Below are 26405 nucleotides of genomic sequence, written 5' to 3' on the forward strand. Positions count from 1 at the left end.
GAGTTTGTTCATTGTTTTTTTTTTGATTTCATATACAGGAGGAATAGGTACTTATAAGTGTGAACTTTTCGTGACTGCTGTATTCATAATTCTTACTATAGAGGTTCGAAAATCCAAAATTTTGGTCCGAAATGCAAACGAATCAGTCGAATGTCTTGTGAAATATCGTTTTATATACCTACCTACGTCTTCTAGGGCGCTGATTACGAATGTGAACTCATTTCAATCAAGTTCACCAGTATTGATGCAGTTTACAGCGAATAAATAATTGAAAATATAGGTACTCGTTTGGTTTAAATTTTTATTCGACTAAATAATACAAACAAATAATATAAAACGTTGAAAGTTTTGAAAGTTATTGCACAATAATACAATATTGTACCTATTTTGTTTATTTGGTAACAAAATCAAAAGGATATAAAATTCTTCGTATCGAATCAACCTACGTGATTATTACTAGTAAGGTATACCTACATGTAGGTATGTACTTAGCCCCTCCCCATCCTCTGCAACAACTTTTTTTAAGGGTGCATCCTAAAGAACACTTAAGACAAGAGCAAACTTGCCAAAAAAAAGTTGGACTTAGTAACAAAAATTGGACTCGCACTAAATTTTTTAAATTGGAAAAAGTAGATAGAAAGAGCATGCACAAATTCGTCACCTGCCAAAATTTCAAGTGCTCAATTGTAATTTTCGATTTTTGATGAATTTTTGAAAATCAAATTTAGGCCAAAAATGAGAAAAAAATCAAAATTTTACCAAATTGACCTCGAAAGTTGAAATTTGAGATGTACACTATTTTCGACCTGCCAAATCGATTGAAAACAGTTTCAAACCGTTTTGAGTAGTTCTGGAGCCTCCAGCAGATTTTTGAAACATGACATATTTTCCAGCATAAAATTTCATCATTATTAAGTTGGAAATTCGAAATTTACCTTGCACTCCAAACTCATCAAAACGTTTTAAAGCCAACTGCTGGTAGGTTTAAGTCATTTTGTTGCCTTCAGCGACTTTTTGAAAATTTCTGGAGCCTCCAGCAGATTTTTGAAAATTGAGATTTTTGTAAAATTTCATCAAAATGGAGTTGGAAAGTGGAAATTTATGCTATAAACCAACTTCAATACACTGTGATGTCGACTGGAGCGAATTTCAAGTCGTTTTGGAGCCTCCAACAACTTTTTGGAGATTTCTGGAGCCTCCAGCAGATTTTTGAAACTTGAAATTTTTGTAAAATGTCATCAAATGGAGTTGGAATGGGGAATCGACAGCAGAGAATTTCAAGTCGTTTTGGAGCCTCACACGACTTTTTGGAGATTTCTGGAGCCTCCAGCAGATTTTTAAATTGAGAACTTTTTAAATTTCACCAAATAAAGTTTTACAATCGGAATTCATTCTGAATTGCAGATGGATATTTCGAGTCGTTCTGGAGCCTCCAGTGACTTTTTAAAATTCCAGAAGCCTCCAGCAGATTTTTGAAACTTGAAATTCTGACAAAATTTCATCAGATGCGATTGAAAAACCAAAATTCCAGCTTGAACGCGTTATCAAGTAGAATGCTGGTGAATTTGAGTCATTTTGGTGCCTCCAGCGGTTTTTTGGAAATTTCTGGAGCCTCCAGCAAGTTTTTGAAGAAACCTAGGGAGCTGAAATTTGAGATATTTCCTATTTTCGACCTTCTAAATCGATTGGAAATGCTTTCAAATCGTTTTGAGCAATTCATGGAGCCTCCAGCAGATTTTTGAAACTGGAAATTCCCACCAAATTTCATCAGATGCAATTGGAAAGCCGATATTAATTCCGCTAACTAATTTCACATACGCTATGAAATCGATTGCAAGCGGATTTCAAGTCGTTTTGGAGCCTATAGCCAATTTCTGGTAATTTCTGGAGCCTCCAGTAGATTTTTAAATTAAAAAATTTTCATATTTCACCAAATGGAGTTGGACAATTTGAATTCATCCTGAAAACTAATTTCAATACGCTATGAAGTGAACTGCACATGAATATTTCAAGTCGTTTTGGAGCCTCCAGCGACTTTTTAAAAATTCAGTAGCCTCCAGCAGATTTTTGAAACTTGAAATTCTGACAACATTTCATCACATGCTATTAGAAAGCTGAAATTCCAAGTTAAACACGTTATTAAATCGAATGCTGGTAAATTAAAGTCCTTTTAGTGCCTCCAGTGATTTTTTGGAAATGTCTGGAGCCTCCAGGAAATTTTTGACGTGATCTAGAGTGCTGGAATTTGAGATATTCCCTATTTTCAACCTTCCAAATTGATTGGAAATGCTTTCAAACCGTTTTGCAAACAGTTCTGGAGCCTCCAGCATATTTTTAAATTCCGGAAGCATCCAGCAAATATTTAAAACTTGACATTCTGACAAAATTTCTTCAGATGCAATTTGAAAATCATAGTTCCAACTTAAACACGATATTAGGTATGTCAAATTCTGGTACATTTGAAGCATTTTGGTGCTTCCAGCGATTTTTTGGAAATTTCTGTAGCCTTCAGCAGATTTTTAAAGCTACTTAGAGAGCTTAAATCTGGTAAATTTGAAATATTTCCTATTTTCGACCTTTCAAATCGATTGGGAACGCTTTCAACCCGTTTTGCAAACAGTTCTGGAGCCTCCAGCATATTTTTGAAACTGGAAATTCTCACAAAATTTCATCAGATGGAGTTGGATAGCCGAGATTAATCCCGCAAACTAATTTAAATTTTCAATACGCTATGAAGTCGACTGCAGGCGGATTTCAAGTCGTTTTTGAGCCTCCAGAGACTTTTTAGAAATAACTGGAGCCTCCAGTATATCTTCAAAACTTGAAAAAACTAATTTCAAAACGCTATGAAGTCGACTGCAGGTAAATTTCAAGTCGTTTTGGAGCTTCCGGCGACTTTTTGGAAATTACTGGAGCCTCCAGTACATTTTTGAAACTTGAATGTAGTTGAGAAAACGAAATTCACTCAGCATACTGAATTCAGTACGCTGTGAAATCGATTACTGGTGAATTTCAAGTCGTTTTCGAGCCTCCAAAAACTTTTTGGAAATTACTGAAGCCTCCAGCAGATTTTTCAAACTTGAAATTCTCACAAAATTTTTCAAATGGAGTTGGAAACCTGAAGTTCACTTGAACAGATTTTGTGGCGTTTTTTGAAAAACTGAATTTTTCAAATAACCGTTGAAGGCTCCAAAACGGTTTGAAACTGCCTGAAATCCGCTTTTAAATCGTGTCCAAAATAGTTCAAACAGTTTCAAGCAGTTCTGGAGCCTCCAGAAAATTTTTGAAACTTGAAGATTTCATCAAATGAAGTTGGAAATCCGAAATTTGCACTGCACTCCAACTTAAACACGCTTTTAAGACGACTGCTGGCGAATTCTAGTCGTTTTGAAGCTTCGAGCAATTTTTTGAAAATTCTTGAAGCCTCCAGTAGATTTTTGAAATTTGAAATTTCCACAAACGGTTTGAAATCGTTTCCAATCAATTCGGCAGGATCAAAAAAAGGAGTTATCCCAAATTTTAGCTTTCTTAGGTCCATTCAGTGAAATTTTGATTTTTGTTTCATTTTTAGTATAACTTTGATTTTCAAAAATTTACCAAAAATCAAAAAATAGCACTTGAAATGTTGGTTGATGATGAAGTTTTGCATGCTCTTTTAATCTAGTTTTGTCCAGTTCAAAAAATTTCGAATGAGTCTTATGTTGGAAAGCAAAATCTACGATTTTGACTGATCTGTCTTATCAGAATGACCAGAAATTTTGTTAGTATAAAGACCAACTTTTTTTTGGTAAGTTTACCTACTTCAAAATTTTTCTTAGAATGTCCTCTTTAAGAAAGAAGTTGTCCTACAGGATCTTGTGGGGGGGGGGGGGATGCAATTATTTCTATTGGCATATGCCGAACTGAGATGTCGTCATCGTTATCGTCATCGTCATCATCATCTTCATTGTCATCATCCTCTTGTTTGTGTAGGCAATGGGTAAGTATTTGTTGTGGGGTACTTTATAGTAGAATTTATTAGTACATAGTTGTAAATTCTTTCAACGAGTAAGGAACATGTTTACGTAGGGTACCTATAGTACCTACCTATGATGCTGTATGGCAAAATATGAAAGTTTGTAGCATTATTATACGTACATTACATACAGTATACCTATCGAGTACCTATGTAGTCTGCCAATTATACTTCAGTAGGTACTTAAATAGTTGAGAAACTTAGAATATCAGTCTTGAGTGATTTTTTTTACAAAGTCATTACATCATCATCATTGTCATCGACATCGTTGCAGTGTTATCTGTGATTGAATTTGACCCCTTTTAGAAATACATATACGTCCAGCAGTAACATTCAGCTGACGTTTCACTCTGGCAGCAGTACCCATAGTATCTTGATGATCCCAACCATTGCTATGTTGGTCTTGGTCATGGTCATAACGCTGATGGTGATCTTCTTGAATTGGGAACCATTCGGATATCCACACCGGCTTCCATATTTTCTTCCACCCTGGTATCCAAATTTCCTTCACATCTGCCGCCCAAACCTGTTTCCAATCTTCTTTCCATTCTAATTTCCTTTCCGGAATCCAGAACTCTTTCCTCTCAGTCCTCCAAGCCTGTTTCCAGCCTCCTTTCCATTCCAATTTCTTATCATCAACCCATATTTGTTTCCTGACCTTTTTCCATTCTCGTTTCCAGGCTTCTTTCCAGACTAGTTTCTTATCCTTCACCCATACTTGTCTCTTAGCGATTTTCCAAACTTGTTTCCATTCTTCTTTCCAGACGAGCTTTTTGTCAGGTACCCATACCTGCTTCTTTTTGTTGACGTATACCTTCTTGTAATGCGGTCTCCAGACGACTTTTTTCTTCCACATATCGTGTGCTATGTATTCCCAGCCATTATGATCAGTTCCCAGCTGTTTAGGTCCAGGAACAGGGACCTTGACCAGGCCCGGTATCCAGATCTTTTTCCACGCCGGCACTTGGTACTCTTTCCAGGCTAGCCTTTTGACAGGCTGCCATATTGGCCTGTAGACTTTTTTCCAGTTTGGCACTTTGACGTCTTTCCACTGTAGCACAGAGACTGGAGCCCAGATTGGCTTGAAGTACTTCTTCCAGCGTGGTACTGGGATTTCTTTCCATGCTAGAACTGATATAGGTACCCATACCGGTTTGAATATTTTCTTCCATTCGGGTATTTGGACATCTTTCCATGCTTGCTTCTTGATCTGTGTCCAAATTGGCTTCCATACCTGTTTCCATGACGGCTTCCATGTTTGTTTCTTGCCCAGCTTATATGTTTTCACCCAGTCTGCCTTCCATGTCAGCTTCTTTTTCCAGTATCCTTTTAACGGCTCGTGTTGATCGCGGTGTTCAGGGGGATCGTTAGGGTCGATGTCGCCACCACCGTAGTCGGCGATGTCTCCCATTCTTCTGTGTATTTGTGGCGGTAATCTGCATTAAAAAAAAAAAAAAAAAATTATGAACTGAAAAAATTATGTGAAACATAAAAATGATAAGATATTGTGCAGTGCAATTTATCCAAAATTGGGAATTTTTCTCCTGATATTTTCAAATTTTAAGCCATACTTGATGGTACAAAAAAATACAGAAAAAAAATTAAAAATCACAAGGTTTGTTTTGCTCTTGCTTTGCTTGGGCCACTTGTCTTTTTTTCAAATTTTCCGAAAAATTATTGTTCAAAAACAATGAGATAGGTACCTATGTAGTTTTAGAAAATCATGAATAAGGAAATAAAATGAGAATGTTTCAGGTCACTGCATCAAATTATTTCTAATTTAAAAAGGTTGCCCAAAAATCACAAAAAATGTCTCGACTCAGAATTTCAATGTTCAGGAGCCCGCATAAAGATATATTGCACCCTTCCCCTTCCCCCCCGTCGATCCTCCTAGACAACTTTTTAGTGTGCGTAGCACACTATTGGTTTCGCTTTGAGAAATGAAATTTTATTGGAACTGAATGTTCTCTTAAGCTATCCAACCGTTTTTTGTACCTATTGGACACCATTTGAGAATCATTAAGGCGGAGGGAATAGATTAATTTTCATTCAATTCGGATGGGTAATTGCTGAGTAATTGCAATTTTAGTTCATTATTTTAATGCATTAAATCCTAAAAAAGGGAAAAGGGGACTTGTAGAACACCTGCCGCTCATTGTACCCTGCTATACCCCCAGTCTATTCCATCACCAGCTGTGTTTCATTGTACCCTGTTACACCCCCAGTCTGTTAGCTGTAAATTCCAAGTGGGTGTGGTTTGGTGGGGCGTTTACCAAACAAATATATTATTTTAATGCCCTAACCCTCGTAGCAAAGTTGTGGCTGAGTGGTTAGGGCATGTAGGTAGGAATAGGAAACTTAGGGACCCAGGTTCGAATCCCCGTGAGGTAAGTAGGTAGGTGACGGATTTTTCGTAGGAAAATTGGATAGGTAAATGCTTTGGAGTTACTATGTAGTACATGGTAATGGGGCAAAAATAATGCTGAAACTGAGTTATGAATTATGATATCATTTGCTAACTAAAAATTCATTTCATTAATTTTTTGTCTACCTATAACCATAAGTATAAAGTAAGAATTACTTGACATGAATAATTTTTAAATTTTTACTTATAATTTAAAAATTACTTCAAAATGAGAAATTAAACTAATTTTTGTACAATTGAAACATGTAATTTTTATTATCATGATTTAGTAAAAATTATTAAAACAAAATGATTTTTACTATTGGTACCTATAGCAAAATTTATTAAAATGATAAGTTTTACTATACGATTACAGTAAAAATTATTGAATGGGATCTGGTAGGTACTTAATTGTGAGTATTTAGTTAAATTTTTTTGTAAAAATTACCCATATTTTTTTCGTGTAATAGGCAATGCAAATTCTTAACATAGGTATTTTATAAGATTTAATTCTTAATTTAGAATAAAAAGCAAGTTCTGAAAATTGGTTTGAAAATTTATAAATTTGAAGACAATGGAAATTCTAAAAAAAATAATATGAAAATTTGTATTTAGAGACGCTGAGAATTCCAAAAATTGATTAAAAGTTCTGTAAGTTGCAGATAATGTGAACTTGAAAATTATATGAAATAAGTATTGTAATATTTATGAAGAAGATGAGAATTCTGAAAAATTGGAGGCAATGTGAATTCCAAAAATTGAGTAAACGTTTTACAATTTGTGGACAATATGAACTTGAAAATTGAATTTGAAATTTTTTAATTTAAAGACAATAAGAATTCTGAAAAATTATTCAAAATTTGACTATTTAGAGGCAATGTGAATTCTAAAAATTGATTGCAAATTTCCTAACTCAGCAGCAATGCAAAATTCTGAAAATTTATTGAAAACTTTATGAAATTGTAGCGATGGGGAATTCGGGAAATCGATTTGAAATTTTGTAAATTTTAAAACAATGCAAACTATGAAAAACAACTAGAAATTTCTTAATTTAGAAGCAATACAAGCTTATAAATTATTCTGAAATACCTATTGTAATTTGGAAAATATGAAAACACTGAAAAACAATTATTATTTTGAAGCAGTGAGAGTTTCAAAAATTCTCATCACTGTGACATGGTTGATTCACTTATGCACTACCTAGATGTACTAATAACGGTTATAGCTGTAGAAAAGGCAGCTAGCTACGCACACTTTGCAGAAGCTTAGCTGTCTAGTTTCTTTAAGGGAGAGTCCTGTGGAACATTTCTAGCCCTGTCCTCAAAAAAAAAGTGGCCCTACTTACAAAATGGCGGCCATTTTGATTGGCAGGTCAGCCGAAATCGCAGACTTTGCGTTTCACTTGTACGAAATTTTTTAAACCGAACAAAGGTAGATCGAAAATTCAGGCAAAAATTCATTACCTGTCAAAATTTTAAGTGCTAAAGTGCCTTTTTCGATTTTTGATGAATTTTTGAAAATCAAATTTAGAACAAAAAATAAATGAGGGGAAAAAATCAAAATTTTACCAAAATTACCAAGAAATCTGAAATTTGGGATATACCCTATTTTCGACATGCCAAATCGATTGGAAACTGTTTCAAACCATTTGGAGCAGTTCTGGAGCCTCCAGTATATTTTTGAAACTCGAAATTTCCCAAAATGTCATCACATGGAGATGCATAAAGTCGATTTTTGTGGTTCGATTATTCGATTTTTTGATCAAGATTGGTTTTTATTGGCCCAATATTTCGTTTTTGAGGCAAAAATTCACTTTTTCTTTCAGGACGCAACGATAGATATATCGAGATCGAATATCGCAAACAAATCGATTTTTGGGGTTTGATTGATCGATTATCGATCACGGTCGATTTTTATCGAGACGTTGATTTTTGAGGCTAATATCAATTTTTCTGTTTTGATCAATGATCATGATTGATAACTAATATGAAATCAAAAATTGCAAACGAAATCGATTTTTGTGGTTCGATTAATTAATCGATTTTTTGAACAAGATCGATTTTTGGCCCGAAATTCTGTTTTAGTGGCAAAAATTTATTTTTCTTATAGAACATAATGATTGGTCCTATCGAAATCGAAAATCGCAAATAAATCGATTTTTGGAGTCCAATTGATCGATTATCAATCATGATCGATATTTTTCGATTATTGGCGCGAATTTTGTTCTTGTGGCAAAAATTTATTTCTCTTATAGAACATAACGATTGGTCATATCGATATCGAAAATCGCAAATGAATCGATTTTTGGAGTTCGATTGATCGATTATCAATCAAGATCGATTTTTTTCAATTTATAGCGCGAATTTCGTTCTTGGAGCAAAATTTTATTTTTCTTATAGAACATAATGATTGGTCATATCGGTATCGAAAATCGCAAATAAATCGATTTTTGGAGTTCGATTGATCGATTATCAATCAAAAGATCGATTTTTTTTCAATTTTTGTCCCAAATTTTGATTTTGTGGCAAAAATCTAACTTTCTTATAGAACACAATGATTGGTCATATCGAAATCGAAAATCACAAATAAATCGATTTTTGGAGTTCGATTGATCAATTATCGATCAAGAACGATTTTTTTACAGGAACATAGATTTTTGAGGTTAATATCAATTTTTCAATTTTGAGATTAATTGATCACATAGGATCAAAAATCGTAAATCAATTGATTTTTGGGCTTCGATTGATCGATTTGTGACCAAGAAGTTGATATTAGATCAAATTTTAAAATTTTGAGCATGATTGATCACATGGAATCTAAAAATGCAAAGAAATCAATTTTTGAGGTCCCATTAATCGATTCTCAATCCGAAAGTATGTTTTTGATGGTGAAATTAATTTTTCATTTTGTACATGATCGATCATATGATATCGAAAATTGCAAATTGAATCGATTTTCGGACCGAAACTTTTTAAAGGCAAAATTTATTTTTCGTTTTGATCATCATGTGTAAGTATATTGAAATCGAAAATCACAAATAAATCGACTTTTGGGTTCGATTGATCGATTTTTAAATTATGATTGATTTTTAAGCCAAAATATCATTTTTTGTCATTTTGATCATGTTTGATCAAAATTATGATGTCGAAAATTCTCAAAGAAATCGATAGTTGGTATATTAAATTGATTTTTAACCCGAAATTTTTCACCTCTGTTGCCCGTTAAGAGGTTATCATAAGAAATACTATAAAATGAGGAATAAGAGTAGTGCTACTTACGTGTTTTGGGGGACATTGGTTCGGCGTTCATTTTGAACCGCATTACGAGTAGATTGTTGAGCCGACTGTTGTGCATTCAACATTTGATTTTCCGCGCATAACGTTACAATGAAGCATAAATTGAAAATTCCTGCGAATATCTGCGTTGAATAACAGAAATGTACAAACAAATGAATTAATGCGAAATAATGAAATAGGTAGGTACCTACTTATACATAAGTAAACTAACTACTGTCTATATTGTTAATTACCTATAGGCTTATACACCGTAACATAAGTACAGGGCCATTGAGAGAGGGGTAATCAATAAAGGGGAAAGTTTGCCCCGAGCCTGGTAAAAGAAAAGCCTGTGGTTGAAAATTATTTATGACGAGGAGTTTGACTGAACTCATGGTGAAAGGCTTGTTGCACTTTTGTTTACATTTTTTTCGAAAATACACTTTTGATGCAAAATGCTTGTTCACTATAATGATCCGTAGGAATGATAATAATCCGAACTAGGGAACCTCATGAAGTGTCCCCCAGGAATTCAGATGGAAAATAGTCTCCGTTGTAGCACTTGGCCCAAGTACCACAGGATTAAAATTTTAGCTGCTAGTTTCAAGTTTAACTCTCACAGTAAAATTTTGAATTTTAAAATTTTCAAAAATTGTTACTCCGAAACTCATGTTTTTCCCACGGCGTTGTCGTGGGAAAATTTCAACCCACGCGCTTGAGCAAGGGGTATGTTTTATTTTCCCATTTCAACTAAATTTTTCGTATAATATTTTGAAGATATGTAATTCAAATTAGGCACGGACCAAATTTGTACACATAAACAATTGTCGAAGCAAAGAGTACCATAAATATCAATATAGGTAGAGGTACTCGCCTCGCACAGATGAAGCGGAGCGATGCGGGGCAAGCAGGCCAGCTTCAAGAGCAATCGCTCGTTTATTCGGAAGTTTACCCGTATTTATACCTAAGTTGCCTTATTTATAATGCGTTCGACGAATAATATGTACATATAAAGCGGCGGAGAAAGTTTTCTTTCTTTCTTTCTTTTTTCCATCAGCTTGGAAATACTCGTGATGGGATACGGCGCGGCGCCTAATTACGTACGTAGAGATGCAGTGCGATTTTATTTCCATGTACGTACCTCCCTCTAAACCAATACCTCCTGCCGTGGATATGGCTGGCTGAGGTGTAAGGTGAATGAGTGGTGATGGGCGATTAACTGGCTGCAATTACGACTTACGAGTACCCTGTACCTTTAAGTACATACCTAAATATTAACTGTATAAACGTTGATTTTCTTAGGCTTTAGTTCCTCTATGGTACTTGGTAGGTACCTCCAGAGTTGGGACGATTACTCAGTTTTTCAAAATCGGACTCTCAAATTACGATTCTTATGTCCTGCCAGTCCTGTAGTATAGTCTTGCAGTTCTCCTGCTTTTCAACAATTTTATCACCAAGATTGACTTTAAATTTTCAATTTAGGAATTTTGAGGAATTTTGAAAAAAAAAATTGTTCCTTTTTTTCACATGACTGGTAGAAAAAAAATTGGGTACCTATATGAATCCCTCATGGAATAGATTGCTCATCTGGTACGCTTTACTTGCATTTTCACTCGTCGTCATCGTCACCTCCACCGCGCGGCCACAGCCTCAGCAACCGGTCCTAATAAGATGCAAACAGCGAACACGTACTTTCGTTATCGATTTCGTCTTCATTACGTCGAGAATACAATCATATAGCTGGTAATGTGCAGTGTTAAATCAAGATGAATCAAAACATAATAAAGACAGTGATTAAAGGCAATTATGACGAATGTCGAGTGTCGAAAGGTATCTCGTACAGTCGTACCTCGTGCGTCGTACCTCCTACATGGACATTCGTACAAATGATTTATGCATGGTACCTACATATAGGCTCCTGTACGATAGGCAAACACACACCAGCAAAGTCAGCCGAAATCGCAAATCTTTCTTTCCAACATTGAACTCGCACGACATTTTTTGAACTGGACCAAGCTAGATCGAATGAACATGCATAAATTCATCACCAGCCAAAATTTCAAAGTGCTGAAGGGTATTTTTTCGATTTTTGGTGAATTTTTGAAAATCAAATTTAGACCAAAAATGAGGGGGGGGGGTGGAATCAAAATTCTACCAAATTGACTTCGAAGGCTGAAATTTGAGATACAGCCTATTTACGACCTGTCGAAACGATTGGAAACGGTTTCAAACCGTGTTGAGCAGTTCTGGAGCCTCCAGCAGATTTTTGAACCTTATTGAAAGTGCCCAAAATTTCATCAATTGAAGTTGGAAATCCGAAATTCACGCTGCACTCCAATTTAAAAACACTATTAAATCGACTGAATGCTGATGCGTTCATGTCATTATGGAGCTTCCGGCGACTTTTAAAAATTGTTGGAGTCTCCAGTAGATTTTTGAAACCTGAAATTTTTACAAAATGTCATCAATAATGGAGTTATAAAGCTGACCTGTTTGTTTGACACTTTGAACTCACTCTTTTCAATTTTTTTTGTCGTGGAATAAAAATGTTGAGACTCCCCTTTCTGAAAAATATTGAGGTACATATTTTTGGGAAAATGAATTCTTTTTTCATTTATTTTAAATCAGAAATTTTTGAACTAATATTGTCTCTCAAGTGGTAATAAATTTTGGGGGAAAGATCTATTGAAAAAAAATCGAAATGCTTTCTTAAGTAGGTAGTGAAAAAATCTATAGTAATAATATTGAACCTCTCCCCTTTCCATCGAATAAAATCTGAGAAATTGTCCTGCTTTTGCTTATCAATAATTTTTGAATTTCTCACTTATTCTTCTCATTTTTTGGAAGTTTTAATTTCTAAAAATTTCTCTCAAATTATGATGAATTTTGGGGAAAAGACCTAAACATCTGACAATTTTGAATTGGACGCACTCCAAAGAAATGAAAAAAATGTATAGGTACCTAATTATTGAACCCCTTCTCCCTTCTATTCAAATAAAATTGGAGAAATTTCCTCGCCTTTTTGCTGTTTTTTTCATGCTTTCCAATTTGTTCGACAACTTTTCATGTTGAAAATCACAAATATAAGCAAGTGTAAAAATTTGCTCAAAAATGGTTACCATGGACGCTGACAAATGAATAATTGAATACCTATGCGCGCATTCTAACATCAGTAGGTACCGATAAAGCATCCGTTATTTTTTTTTTTCAAAATCGGTGTATTCCAGCCTGAAACATTAGAAACTTCTGTTCTCCAAAAAATGCAACATCTTTCCTAATTGACTGTAGCACGTACGGTGCAGAATAAATTTCGGCTTTTCAACTCGATTTTATGAAATTTTGTAGAAATTTCAAGCTTTAAAAATCCACTGGAGGCTTCAGTAGATTCCAAAAAGTTGCTGTGGGCCCCAAAACGACTTGAAATTGACAGTCGACTACATAGCGTATAAAATTAGTTTGCAGAACGGATTTTGGCTTTCCAACTCAATTTGATGAAATTTTGTGGAAATTTCAACCTTCAAAAATCTACTGAAGGCTTCAAGAATTTTCAAAAAGTTGCTAGAAGCTTCAAAATTACTTGAAATCGCTACTAGTCGACTTAAAAGCGGGTTCAAGTTGAAGTGCCGCGCCAATTTCGGATTTCCAACTTCATTTGATGAAATTTTGTAAAAATTTCAAGTTGAAAAAATCTGCTGGAGGCTCCAAAACTGCTCAAAACTGTTTGAACCATTTTTTAAATTATTTCAAATGGGATTTCAGGAAGTTTCAATCCGTTTTGGAGCCAACAGCAGCTATTTGAAAAATCCGCCGGAGACTCCAGTAGTTTCCAAAAAGTTGCTGGAGGCTCCAAAACTACTTAAAATCCGTCTGCACACGACTTCATAGCGTATTGAAATTAGTTTGCGGAATTAATCTTGGCTTTCCAATAAAATTGCATCTGATGACATTGTGTGGGAATTTCCAGTTTCAAAAATCTGCTGGAGGCTCCACAACTGCTCCAAACGGTTTGAAAGCATTTCCAATCGATTTGAATATTTGAAAATAAGGGATATCTCAAATTTCAACTCTCCAGGTAAGGTAAATAATCTGCTGGAAGCTCCAGAAATTTCCAAAAAATTGCTGGAGGCACCATAATGACTGAAGCCTGCCAGCAGTCGACTTGAGAGCATGTTGAATTTGGAGTGCAGCGTGAATTTCGGATTTCCAACTCCATTTGAGAAATTTTGTGAGAATTTCAAGTTTCAAAAATCTACTGGAGGCTCAAAAAATTTACAAAAAATCGCTGGAGGCACCAAAATGTCTCGAATTCGCCAGCAGTCGACTTAATAACGTGTTTATGTTGGAATACAGAGTGAATTTCAGCTTTCCAACCGCATTGGATGGAATTTTGTGGGAATTTCAAGATTCAAAAATCTGCTGGAGGCTCCAAAAATTTACAAAAAATCGCTGAAGGCATCAAAATGACTCAAATTTACCAGCAGTTGACTTATTTCGAATTTACAATAGCATCTGATGAAATTTTGTCAGAATTTCAAGTTTCAGAAATCTACTAAAGTCTCCTGGAATTTAAAAAAGTCACTGGAGGCTCCAAAACGACTTGAAATGTCTATCTGCAGTTCACTTCATAGCGTATTGAAATTATTATTTTTCAGAATAAATTCCAATTGTCCCATTCCATTTGGTGAAATTTGAAAAATTTTTAATTTAAAAATCTGCTGGAGACTCTAGAAATCTCCAAAAAGTCGCTTGAGACTCTAAAACGACTTGAAATTCACTGCAGCCGGTTCCGCTTTCCAACTCCATTTGATGGAATTCTATAAAAATCTCAAGTTTCAAAAATCTGCTGGAGGCTTCAGAAATAATATCCAAAAAATTGCTGAAGGCACCAAAATGACTAAAACCTGCCAGCAGTCGACTTGAGAGCATGTTGATGAATTTGGAGTGCTGGGTGAATTTCGGATTTCCAACTTAATTACCTAATTGATGAAATTTTATGGTGGAAAGTTTAGGTTTTAAAAATCTGCTGGAGACTCCAGAAGTACTGAAAACGGTTTGGAACTGTTTTAAGTCGATTTGGCAAGTCGAAAATAGTGTATATCTCAAATTTCACCTTTCGAGGTCAATTTGTTAAAATTTTGATTTTTTTTATCATTTTTGGCCAATGAGTTTGATTTTTAAAAATTCACCAAAAATCGAAAAATGCACTTAATTTTTTGAAATTTTGACTGGTGATGAATACTCGTATTTGCATGTTCTTTCGAACTTGCTTTGTCCGGTTCAAATTTCGTGCGAGTCTCATGTTGGAAGCAAAACTTGTGATTCCGGCTGACCTGTCAATCAAAATAATCGCGATGTTATTAGTAAAGATAAGCCGATGATGTGTAGCACGCGCGGTTCGCGGTATCGACTACCGTTGAATTTGAGACGATGATACATGTTCACTTTTCCCTCTTTCTCTTTTTATTTGTTTTTTCCCTTTCTTTCTCGGTTGAACAATTTAACACGTACCTACAGTACTAAATGAATGAAAAACGCATTGAAATTGGGTGAAATTGACAAAATATAGGTCAATTATACTTTTAATTAATGACACGATGACGACGACGGATTCGATCATTTACCAAAATATAAGTATAATTAGCAGACTATTTCACTTTTTAAAATGTAAATTTATATAAACGCGTCGATTATTCGCCAAGCCTCGCTTACGCGTATGTATGTATCAGCGAATATTCAAATCAATTGGCTAAATGGTGTAGGTGTACTGTAGGTGGTGGGTGCGGGTGTGGAGTATTCGGAAGGTAGAGGTACACGTGATACTCGTGCGTACCAGCGAATGTGCGTTTTCCTTATCAAATGGTCCGGGCCACCGAAGACCAACTTTTTTGAAACTGATTGGCGAGTTTCAAGGGGTGAGGGGGTTAACTATGGCCTATGGGTATATTTGACGATATTGACGCGGTAGGAAATTTCATTTTGGGAGTGCTGTACCTACTACCTAGTACATACGTACGAAAAAACTACGAATTTAGCTTTTTTTTCTGGTTAGCCCCTGTAGCAGTACTCGCGATGACACACAGTGCACCAGAGCCAGACACTTCGTCTCGAGGTCTCGACTGACTGAATTTACCGGATCGCCCTCAAGATTGATGACCAGCGTGACGGTTACGTAGGTACTTATCTCGACGTCCGTACGTTACATATACCGACAGTAGTTCGAAAAAGAACGCGACCATGACCATGACCATGACCGCAATATTGCATCAGTATTCAGTTACACGCACCGAGTCACATGGAGGTGCTGCGCCAGTACCATATATATCGACCTCAGTCTGCGACAATATAAAAAGCCTGCGATTTCGCAAATCAAAATAAAGGAATGTGGGTCCTATAGATATGCAAAAGCTGGCCCTTTTCAAAGTTATTTTATGCCTGAGTCTATAAGGACTCTTGACAACTCCATTCGAGTGTAAAGGCACTGCAACTTGAGACTCCTCCCACAACTTTCTTCATATTCACCGAAAAAAATTTCAAAAGTGGCTCTAGATCCGATCTTTTTAAGACTAGGTACTTCGAAATTTAAATTTCAACATTTTTTAATTTTTCATTAATTTGTGTTGTTTTTAATTTTTCCATAATTTATTTCAATTCGTTAAGTCATTTTATCGATTTGAGGCGGGCTTTTCCGCTTTTCCACACTGTAGATTGATATTTCCACTGCAGATCAACTTTTTTAATAACTCAGATTTTTTCAATTCAATTCCCAGTTCCCAAAATTCTTTGTATTGTTTTCTGGACCATTAACAAAATTCAACTTTTGCTCTTGTGCTCATTCGGTTCAATTTTCTCAATTGAAGATCAGATTTTTTCCAAACTACCTACCTATTTAAACTTTCAAATTTCATACTTTCTGATTTGTTTCATTCATTCACGATGCCTCTTATTTTTCAGAATTTTTTTTTCCATCAAATATTGAAACAAAAAAATGTAATTTTGCAGAGAAGAAAAATTTGATTTGTAGATACAGCAATATTTACCTACTGTCTTTGTGTATTTCTCATCTTATGATCATCATCATCATCTCACCTCACTATTCTCCATTGCATATTATATTGTGCCGTGCCGCCGTTTGCGAAAGTAAACGTTATAATGCCAATTGTTAATTGCGCCTCCATTATAAAAATGTGGGGAGCGGTGCGATGGCATGGTACACTCTCTTCCGCGTATTTCACTCGTATATAGAACCTACCTTCCTCATCTCAATTTGATATGAGGAAATATGCCTTCATCGCGTAAGCGATGGTTATTAGAAATATCTGTAAGAATATCTCCTGCCTATACTGCAAGTAGGTCAACGTGAGAACTATGTTTTAGAAACAATGTGCATGTCTCATAGAAAAGATCATAGGCATGTATCCATCCGCGACACGTAGCTGGAGGCTCCGTGGATCGGATCTCTGACCAGCAACTTTACTTAGTTTCGGCAGATCGCAAATGCTGGTTCTCAGTCAGCTTAAGGATGATGGAGCTCGTCTCCCCTCCTTGGGCTTTACGTTTTAGGTACCCACCTTATGAAGTGGTTAATATGTGCAATTTAACGCGATAGTTTTTCGTATGTTTAATTATCGTGGTACTTATTGGGCAACACCAGATCCTGCTAGCCATCTGGATTGCTTCTCGACAAAAGGTACTTCATGTAATCCATTTATACCGCCAAGCCTAGTATGAGTGAGCTCCCGCGAAAGAGGTATAAAAAGCGTACCATCATCTGGGGTAATTTCGGACACCCGGGGTAATTCCGGCCATTCCTGTTTTTCCAACTAATTCTTGCACTAGAGCTCCTACTGTTGGTGTTACGAACTTGCCACAGGTCGCAATCGAAAGAGGAGATCTTAAATAGTATATCTATGTGCTATGATGACCAAATCTATTTTATTTATACGTTCTATGGATCATGATGTTTTGATGTTCATATTTTGATAATTTAGATAATGGAAATAACTTTGTTTGGGAATATATTTTGAAAAAAGTTTTGGAATAAATGAAGGAGGTACAGTTGAACGCCCAATATTCTAGTAACTTTTAGCGAAAAAAACATCCCGATTAATTGACTTTTGCGATTTTTACGGCTATTCTTTATAAAAAAGTCATAGTAAGATTTTGTACCTTTTTTTCCTTTTTTTCTTCTCAGCTCTTTCAATTTTGAAGATATCGAAAATGTGTAAAAACCATTTTGTAGGAAATTTAATTTCCTACAAAAAAGGTTCTTGGCATATTTTTGGTATCTTCAAAACTGGAGGAGAAATATCAATTTCAAGAAAAAATGAAAAAATTTTCCTAAAAAAAAAATGAAGTCAAGAATTCTTTGAATAGCGAACATAGCGTCCATGGGATTGAAGATAGGCAAAAAGTGATGATACCTTTTTGTTGGAAATTAAATTTCCAGTAAGATGGTGGTATCATTTTTTCAATTATTCGAAAAAACAGTAAGGTGGCCGGAATTCCCCCGTTTTGAGGGGTAATTCCGGCCACTATTCAAATCAATGTCAGGAGCAGAGTAATTGAGGTGAGTAAAATGTAACAACGTCATTCATTAATAGGTGTTAGAAGTATCTTAAGTTTGAATTTTCAGCCCCCCTTCCCCAAAATTGCAGGGTCTGTGGAGAAAAAACCCCGAAAAGTGGCCGAAATTACCCCGTGTCACGGTACAGTGTTATTTGATCTTGGTACTCATAAAGGTATTTAGTACTTAACCTATACTAACACCTATCATTATGGTAAAATAGTCGAATATGTATTTGATAACTAACGCGAGTCGTGTGGCATACACCAGAGTGTATGTCCATTATAAAATGTTTCTTGTAGATATTTTATATTTAGAACTAACCATATCCTATTAATTTGTACTTTCTTATTATTCTTTTTATCAATAAATCACATTGTAATCTCTCCGAGTCAAATGTGTATTATTTATTGGTAAATATGAGTGATTATATGAAGGGTGAACTGGCATTTACTGGAACCTCTCCTATGAACTGAGCTATCCACGGCAAGGCAAATATTCCTTCTCTAAGGAATATTTCTAGTCTCAAATACGTAAATAGGAAAAGATGATAATTTCCCTCTATCACAGTTATGCATGATTTAACTCTATCAAATTGTAATCCTAATACGTCTCAGCTGGTCACTGCCTCCTGCTTTTAGAAATTTTAATTTTCGAAAAACATGTAAAAATAGAGGTACCTAAATAGGTATAGTTATTAGACAGCCAAGAATCCATTTCATCAAAAAATTGAGGAAAAATTTTGAAAATCGATACACTGTGTCTCTGGATGATTTCACGAGTGGTCCAGATTTTTTTTCGACCTCCGGACCCTGTGGACCTCGATTGGAGAGGGGTCAGGGGACCTATAATTTGGATTTCAAGGCCTCAAAAAACTCCGACAGGTGGCTGAAAAAAATCAGGCTGCTTTTCAAACCTCCGCCACCATCGAGTTGCTAAAATTTGGGTCGGATGCAACAATTTTTTCAAATTCTTGATTTTCTAAAATTCTGAAAAAAAATCCAGCGAAACAAAACCGAAAAAAGGTGTAAACCTTTATCAATATTTCATATAAGATAAATATACAAAATTTTAAACGCTTTTTAGCATTCAAGTAGTGTAAAGGTATCAAGGTTTGTGACCTTGACAAGAAAAGTACACGATAAAGGAAAAATGATTTTCCAAAATTCCGAAGAGGGTGGGGAAATTTTTCATTTTGGACACCGAGAAAAATTTGGTCGCTTTTTTAGACCCTCTTCTACCAACGTAGCGAGTTTGGACCGGATCCGACAGTTTTCCCGAATTTTTGATTTTCTGGCTTTTGAAAAAAATTACGTACTTAGAACAATTCGACTTTTCTTTTTGAATTTTGAGTCAAGTCAAAAATCCATTTTCGTGAAAAATTGAGGGGAAATTTGGAAACTCGGTACCTACATGGTGTCTATAGACAACCCCAGGAGTGGTTCAGAATTCTTTTCCGGCCTTTGGACCCTTTGAGAACCAAGGGGAACCTCCCCTCATGATGAGCAGGCGAAAAGGGGACAACCCATTTCGCTGTTTGTCGCTTTCAAGATGTGAGGAGGACAAAAAAAAAGGGCTAAGATCGAATCGAATGTTTTCACAACGACCCCTGAAGGCAGATCAGGTTACCCAGCATCAACTGAAATTTTAAGAACTAGGTAGGTAATAGCCTATAATAGGTATAGCCTATGGCCATATGGTTTTCTTACCGTCAGACGACGCATTTTCCATTCACATGAGTGAGCTTAATAGTAAGCGAATCACGAAACACTGGCGTAAAATAGCGCTGACAGCGAAATAAATCCAATGGCACTAGCGAATTGCCACAACAACCGTACGATTAGGAAGTGGAACCTATGGGCACAAATCCTGTGGCGTATTGGTAAGGATTAGAGGCACTCAAAGGTCGAACTACACCGATCACAATGAAAACTCGCGAACGCACCCCATTTCACGAATATCAGATTCGAGTACGAATGCACACACCGACACCATTTTTGAAATTTTATTTTTTCTTCCCCATTCCGTCAACTTTATTTTTTATTTTTTTTGTTTTTAATTTCTCAAGCATCAATTCTCCGATCACTGAGTATTATCGCATTTAAGTATTTATATGGCCAAAAAAATAAATAAATAAATAAACAAAAAAATGAAAAAAACAGAAAAAAACAAGCAAAGAAACAAATACATACGACGACGCACCATGCGATGTGTACTCGCAATTCACATTCATAATGAACTTGAGGGGCACTCTCTAAAGAACTTGCTTAATTTATACAGATTTCAATGTTTACCACCACTCTATCAAGGCCATATGTTGGATGACTTCGTCAAACGAGATGACAAAGCGACAAACGACGAGCAACGATGGGGATTACGCGATCGCGATACACGTGAAAGTCAACACAGATCCTCTCGTATTCTCATAAGGTACCCAAGTATCCTCCACTGTAATTACACCTGCTCGTATAAGCCACGGAGTAGTAGACTTTTGAAATTTTGATTACTTACACATTGTTGGGTATCTCTAGAAGAAATGTTGGTTGAGAATTTTCGCCAATTTGTGCAGGGGGAGGACACTGTACAGATCGAGACGAACCCCTTTGCACTTTTGGGATTCTTTCCACTACCGAAAAAATCATGTAAAAAGTCGTTTTCGAGCTCAGCGACCTCAAATTAGTCAGAAAACGTAATTAAAAATTAAAAATTCGACAACTTTTTTGGCAAATTTTTGAGCTTAAAAATGGGTCATTTGTGAGAGAAGGAAGCGCAATGGCACGAATCTGACACCGAAAATACATTCGCCCTCCCGAAAACCCTCCTGGCCCAAATTTTGACTCGATTCACGACCAGAAGTTTCACTATGCTCAAAAAAATGCATGAACTAAGTAACCCTTTTGCATTTTTTCGATTTTTTTCACATCTGAAAAATTCGAGTAAAGGATGATTCTCGATAAATAATAATTCAAGGTCACCGAGTCGGAATCCAGTGTCCATTTTGGTCGTGCATCACTGCTTTAGTGAGAAATCGCGGCTATTCTGCGGGCTACAAGTCGAATTGCAAAATTAACGTCATTTTTGTGCTCATCAAATTAGTCAGAAAACTGTTTCTTTAAATTGGTTCACGCACAAAATTCATCTTTTGGACCCTTCTATAGAACTTATAACTATGTATTCACACAAAAAGGGCCTGTTTATGACTCGCCACATGTTTCAATTTATACTCGTCATCCCACAGTGGCGTAGCCAAGGGGGGGGGCGAAGGGGGCCATGCCCCCCTTGCGAGCAAAAATTTGAAAGAAAACATGCAAAAATGGACGTTTTTTCATTGTTTGGACCCATTTTTTCCAAAAATGTTCGCTCTCGCTTCGCTCGAGCAGTGATTTTGCGTTCATTTTCATGAAATCACCACACATTACAATACATTTCCAGAAAATTACCCCTCATTTAGATTTTTCATGCCTAAAAATCTGGTTTTGCCCCCTCCTTGAGAAAATCCTGGCTACGCCACTGTCATCCCAGAAAATCCATGATACTGTGACCTGCTATTCAAAAGGCGAAACTTGCAATTATAGACACTGGACCTGCGGAGTAAGACAACCAACTGCAGGCCGAGGGGAATGGAAACGGTAAAGAAAGTTTGTGTAGGGATAATTTATCCCGCTGAGTGCTCTTGGCTGCGCTGTACTTCAATCCGCAGGCAACGGGGGAAAGGGACGGTAGTGAGTTTTGTGTAGAGCCAATTTCTCCCATTGAGTGCTCTTGGCTGCGCTGTATTTTGCATGTAGTTTGTTCAAGAAATCGACAGCAGCGCAGCCAAGAGCACTCAGCGGGAGAAATTGGCTCTACACAGGTTTTTTTGGCAAGATGGCTGCCAGTTGGTTGTCTTACTCCGCAGGTCCAGTGTCTATACTTGCAATGATGTTTTGCTTTGGTTTTTTCCTAGTTTCTTATTCCACATTAGAATCAGATAATATTCTTCAATTAATTACGTAAGTAAAAAAATAGAGCTACCTACTCAATTTTTAGATAAAATTACAACATGACGTCAAATTATATAATTTAATGCGAAGTTTTTCAACAAGTGCAACGATGTCTGATAAGATTCATGCCAATTAATTACCTACTTACTCTCGTTTCAATAATGATGCTTTCAAGGGAACCCCTCCCACATGATAATCTCCGATTTGAATGAAACTTAGACAGGTGGAAAGTGGACCTTAACCCCCCCCCCCCCCATTAACATTAGGCAACGGCATATTTGTGTTCGGGTGAGGAGAAATGATCAAAGTTGCAAAAATGGCTGTTTTTGCCCTATTTCACGAGTTTGTGGCGACATCAGTATTATGTTTTTAAAAAAAAACAAGGTCATATTCGGATTCTATGCACTTGTTTAAGTAATCATCTTTCCCCAATTTTTGATTTTTGAAGTTTCAAGCGTATGCGGAAGATTTTTATTTATGTATACAGCGCGACGCTGGCGTTACTCCACCACGTAATCGTGGGGCGAAACTGTGTTCACCCGAACTTCTAATTGAATTTTTCGTATTTAGAAAAATTCGTCTTATGCGCTCGAAACTTCGAAAATCAAAAATCAGGGAAAGATGTGATAGAGTGAGATCTTACAGGATTGATATAGATGATTTTTATTAGAATTCCTACCTACGTGATTAAGTCAAGAAATATTCCCTAAGGTAGTGAATAATTGCCTCGCCTGGTTAGCTCAAAATATCGGAGAGGTTTCAGTCATGCAGCTCATTCTTCACAGTAAAATCTCTAATTACCAATAAAACTCATATTAATTACACTAAAGTGATAATATGTTTATTGTTAATTAGACATAATAAAATCAAATGCATATTAAAACGGGTACAAAGATAAAGAAGTATAGAATAACTATAGGGTTGTTCTATAATAGGTACATGCACAAGCTTATACCTTACGATGCGCGTTAATGGATTACTGAAGGTGGGTAATTAGATACCCTAGAAATTGCATGCAATTTCGGAAATAGTAGTGAGATTTACTCACCAAGGCTCACATAATGTCCGCTTCTACTGTCTCTTTCAGGGTGGCTCACTAATACTAGGCCGGTCGACAGCAATGTAATACACGAGGTACCTATTCTTCTAGGACTATCTCCGATGGCCAGCATAATCAGATGATATCCGGTGTGGACGCGATTAATTACGTATACGATAATTTAAATCACGAAAACGAGAAACATATTAACCACTAAAAGTGGGCGAAGACTGAATAAAAGGGATGAACCCCCTATAGAGGACTTCATCTACTCGTATCTACATAAGTACACTTTTGACCAAGAACCAGCTATCCGGATCGCCGAGTCCAAGATCGTATGGAAGCTCAACTTATTTGGAAGTTCAGCCCATTTTAAATACAACTAGTTTGGCTCGCGTCCGTGTTGCTCTATTTATACTATTTTTGGGTGCATCGGATGCGTTCTATGCGTTTGCTGCGCGCGATTACGTTATAGCTACATAGTAGGAGTAGCACAGTAGTAGGAGTTAACACATTACCGAACTTGCAGTTTAAGGGAGTTATTTTATTCATCATCTCTATGGTGATGATTAATTTAATCATCGCTTAGGCGATGAAGGCATATTTCCTCATATCAGATGTTTACTTAAAAAAGTGCGTAGAATCTGAATAAGACCTTGTTTTTTTTTTTTAACAGGATACTGATGCCGCCACAAACTCGTAAAATATGGCAAAAACAGCCATTTTTGCAACTTTGATCGTCTCTCCTCGCCGCAAAAACAACTCAAATTGAAAAATCCCACCCTGGTTTCGTTTTAGGATCTAAACTATCGATTAAGCCCATTTTCAACCCGAACACAAAAAAAGGACAAAAAAAGTTGCCTAGTGTTATTTTCAGCTGGTGACGTTGATTTTTCGATTTTTTGACGAGCGTTTGAAGTTTCGTGTACACAGGTAGGTATTTAAAGCTGTTTAACTCAGAAAACGGGGGAAAATTTTGGCCAAAGGGTCTATGCTCGATACTTAATCGATAAGTACATACCGTGGCCAAAAAATCTGGAATCATCACCATCGAATTTTTTCACCCATGAGAAAAAGTAGGTAGGTAGGTAGGTAGGTACTAGGTAGGTACTAGGGTGGAGCGGAAAAAATTTATAGTCTTCGATTTCGCTGAAATTGAAGTATGTTGGAGATTTTGAGTTGAAATTACCACCAAAAAATTTTCAGCCCCCCACGTGCCCCTGCGGTGGAACTGTGGCCCCCCAAGTAGGGTCATTTTGGAAAAAAACGCTATTTTTCGAATTTAAAAGTAGCAGTAACCATTTTTTCGAAAACGGGTAGCACTCAAAAGTTGCGATTTGAGATGACGAATCGAATGACGTAATTGGTTTTTTGATTTGACCCCCGCTAACCCCACCCAGTTTCGTTTGAAAAGTCGCGAATCGGCGTTTTTTTGCTATTTTAATAAAATTTGAAAATACAGTTGATTTAGGATTCGAATGCGATTTTATGATTGATTATTACTTTTCACAGTGAAACAAGTGAATCTAGCTCGTATTCCAATCTCTACCCCTCCCCCTTTCTTGAGCCCCCCCCCCCCCACATTAAAAACTCCCCTGCCACCTTGAATATCGTTCCAACAAGAAAAATCACGGGATAAAAGTTGTTTCTTGAACATTTTTCTACATTTTGGTTCTAACAAAAATTATATTTAGCGCCACCCTTGGGCCCCAAATTCCCAAAAACCATTTCCAAAAAAATTCAAAATCGCGTTTTTAACGTTTTTACGAAAAATTTGTAATCAATGAAGAGTAAAAATTTCCAATTTCAAACGTTTTCATTACAGACTACCCGTGTTAGATTTTACATGCTCGGTTAAGTTTAAAATTTTGAATGAATGAATGAAGATGTTATTTTTTTTTCAGTTTTCATAAAGAGAATTTTTAATTACGTACCTTACTGATTGATCGCAAAAAAATGGAAGTACCTACGTTGTAAATTACGTTCAAGATACAAATAATAGTGGCCTTTTATAGACATTTCCCGTTTTAGGAATTTGAATCCTCACAATTCCTTTACTCAGTTTTGTATTATAATTGTAATTTAATTTCAAACTTCTCGTATGCATTAATTCAGATCCATGATGTTTAGCTCCGAATTCTGTTTTTTTATTCTTCATTATTTTAGTCCTGTATTGAAGGTGCTTCGCCATAAAAAAATATTTCCCATTTATAATTTTGCTGATTTTCAGAAGATAATGAGGATTTAGAAGTAATTTTGAAATGAACAGTTGAAAAATGGTGATGTGATATGCGTGAAGAGGGCTGCATAAGCGGGGCATAGGAAAAAGTTTGGCGCCACTCTTGGGACCCAAATTTCCAAAAACCATATCCAAAAAAATTCAAAATCGCGTTTTTAACGTTTTTACGAAAAATTCGTAATCGAGAAACGTGGACGTGCTCAGAACTAAGTATTAGGTACTTATTCATTTCTCTTTTTCCCATGCCTCGCTTATGCAGCCCTCTTCACGCATATCACATCAACATTTTTCAACTGTTCATTTCAAAATTACTTCTAAATCCTCATTATCTTCTGAAAATCAGCAAAATTATAAATTACATTTTAATCAACTATCGAAAATAAAGTCTATCTGTACGTAAAAATACAAAAACCAAAAATTGAAACATGTTGATTTTGTGTGCGTTTTCCCCAAAAAATGCATCAATAATAAAAATAGTAGGTAGTAGACAACTTACCGCTGATCTTGGAAGTATGGATTCGTGAACGTAGACCATGCCAAAAAAAAAAAACGATATAATTTATACCACTGAATAGTAAAGTTAAATAATTTAATATAAAAAAACTAGTTATTATGATAGAAAATATGCGACATGATTAATTTATTTTCTAAACGGAAAAATAGTGGCTTTGCATCGAAATTCCGAATAATACATATTTCAGTCCTCACGTAACTACACGTACACACACTGTATCGATACCGAACGAACTGAATGGTTATCACAACGAATACGAGTAGATACTCGCAACCATTAAATAACTCGATGTTATTTCACCTTTGGTGATTTGATTTAAACTCGATATTTGTTGGTTAAAATTTTAAAAACTTTCTAAGTAGGTACCTAAAAA

General features: G+C 36.0%; 1 protein-coding gene across 2 annotated transcripts; it reads right to left on the reverse strand.

Moving 5' to 3' along the window:
* Positions 1-256: 256 nt before the first annotated feature.
* Positions 257-26263, reverse strand: LOC135847376 (uncharacterized). 2 transcript variants are annotated; one of them, XM_065366874.1, is made up of 3 exons: positions 26015-26263; positions 9698-9837; positions 257-5451 (listed from the first exon to the last, which is right to left on the reverse strand). In XM_065366874.1, exons 1-3 carry the CDS (start codon positions 26051-26053, stop codon positions 4272-4274), a joined length of 1359 nt encoding a protein of 452 aa, XP_065222946.1. In that variant the 5' UTR covers positions 26054-26263; the 3' UTR covers positions 257-4271. The 2 variants fall into 2 exon arrangements, with proteins under 2 accessions (XP_065222946.1, XP_065222953.1); XM_065366881.1 differs by lacking the exon at positions 26015-26263 and adding an exon at positions 19967-20753.
* Between the last annotated feature and the right edge of the window lie 142 nt (positions 26264-26405).

This window comes from Planococcus citri, chromosome 1 (genome assembly GCF_950023065.1).
Source record: "Planococcus citri chromosome 1, ihPlaCitr1.1, whole genome shotgun sequence".
Taxonomy (NCBI): domain Eukaryota; kingdom Metazoa; phylum Arthropoda; class Insecta; order Hemiptera; family Pseudococcidae; genus Planococcus; species Planococcus citri.

Coding starts and splice junctions, on each gene's coding strand:
- LOC135847376 (XM_065366874.1), bottom strand. CDS start 26,053: ATGGTCTACGTTCACGAATCCATACTTCCAAGATCAGCG. Junction 9,838..26,014: donor CCATACTTCCAAGATCAGCG/GTAAGTTGTCTA, acceptor TATTCAACGCAG/ATATTCGCAGGAATTTTCAA. Junction 5,452..9,697: donor ACCAATGTCCCCCAAAACAC/GTAAGTAGCACT, acceptor TTTTTAATGCAG/ATTACCGCCACAAATACACA.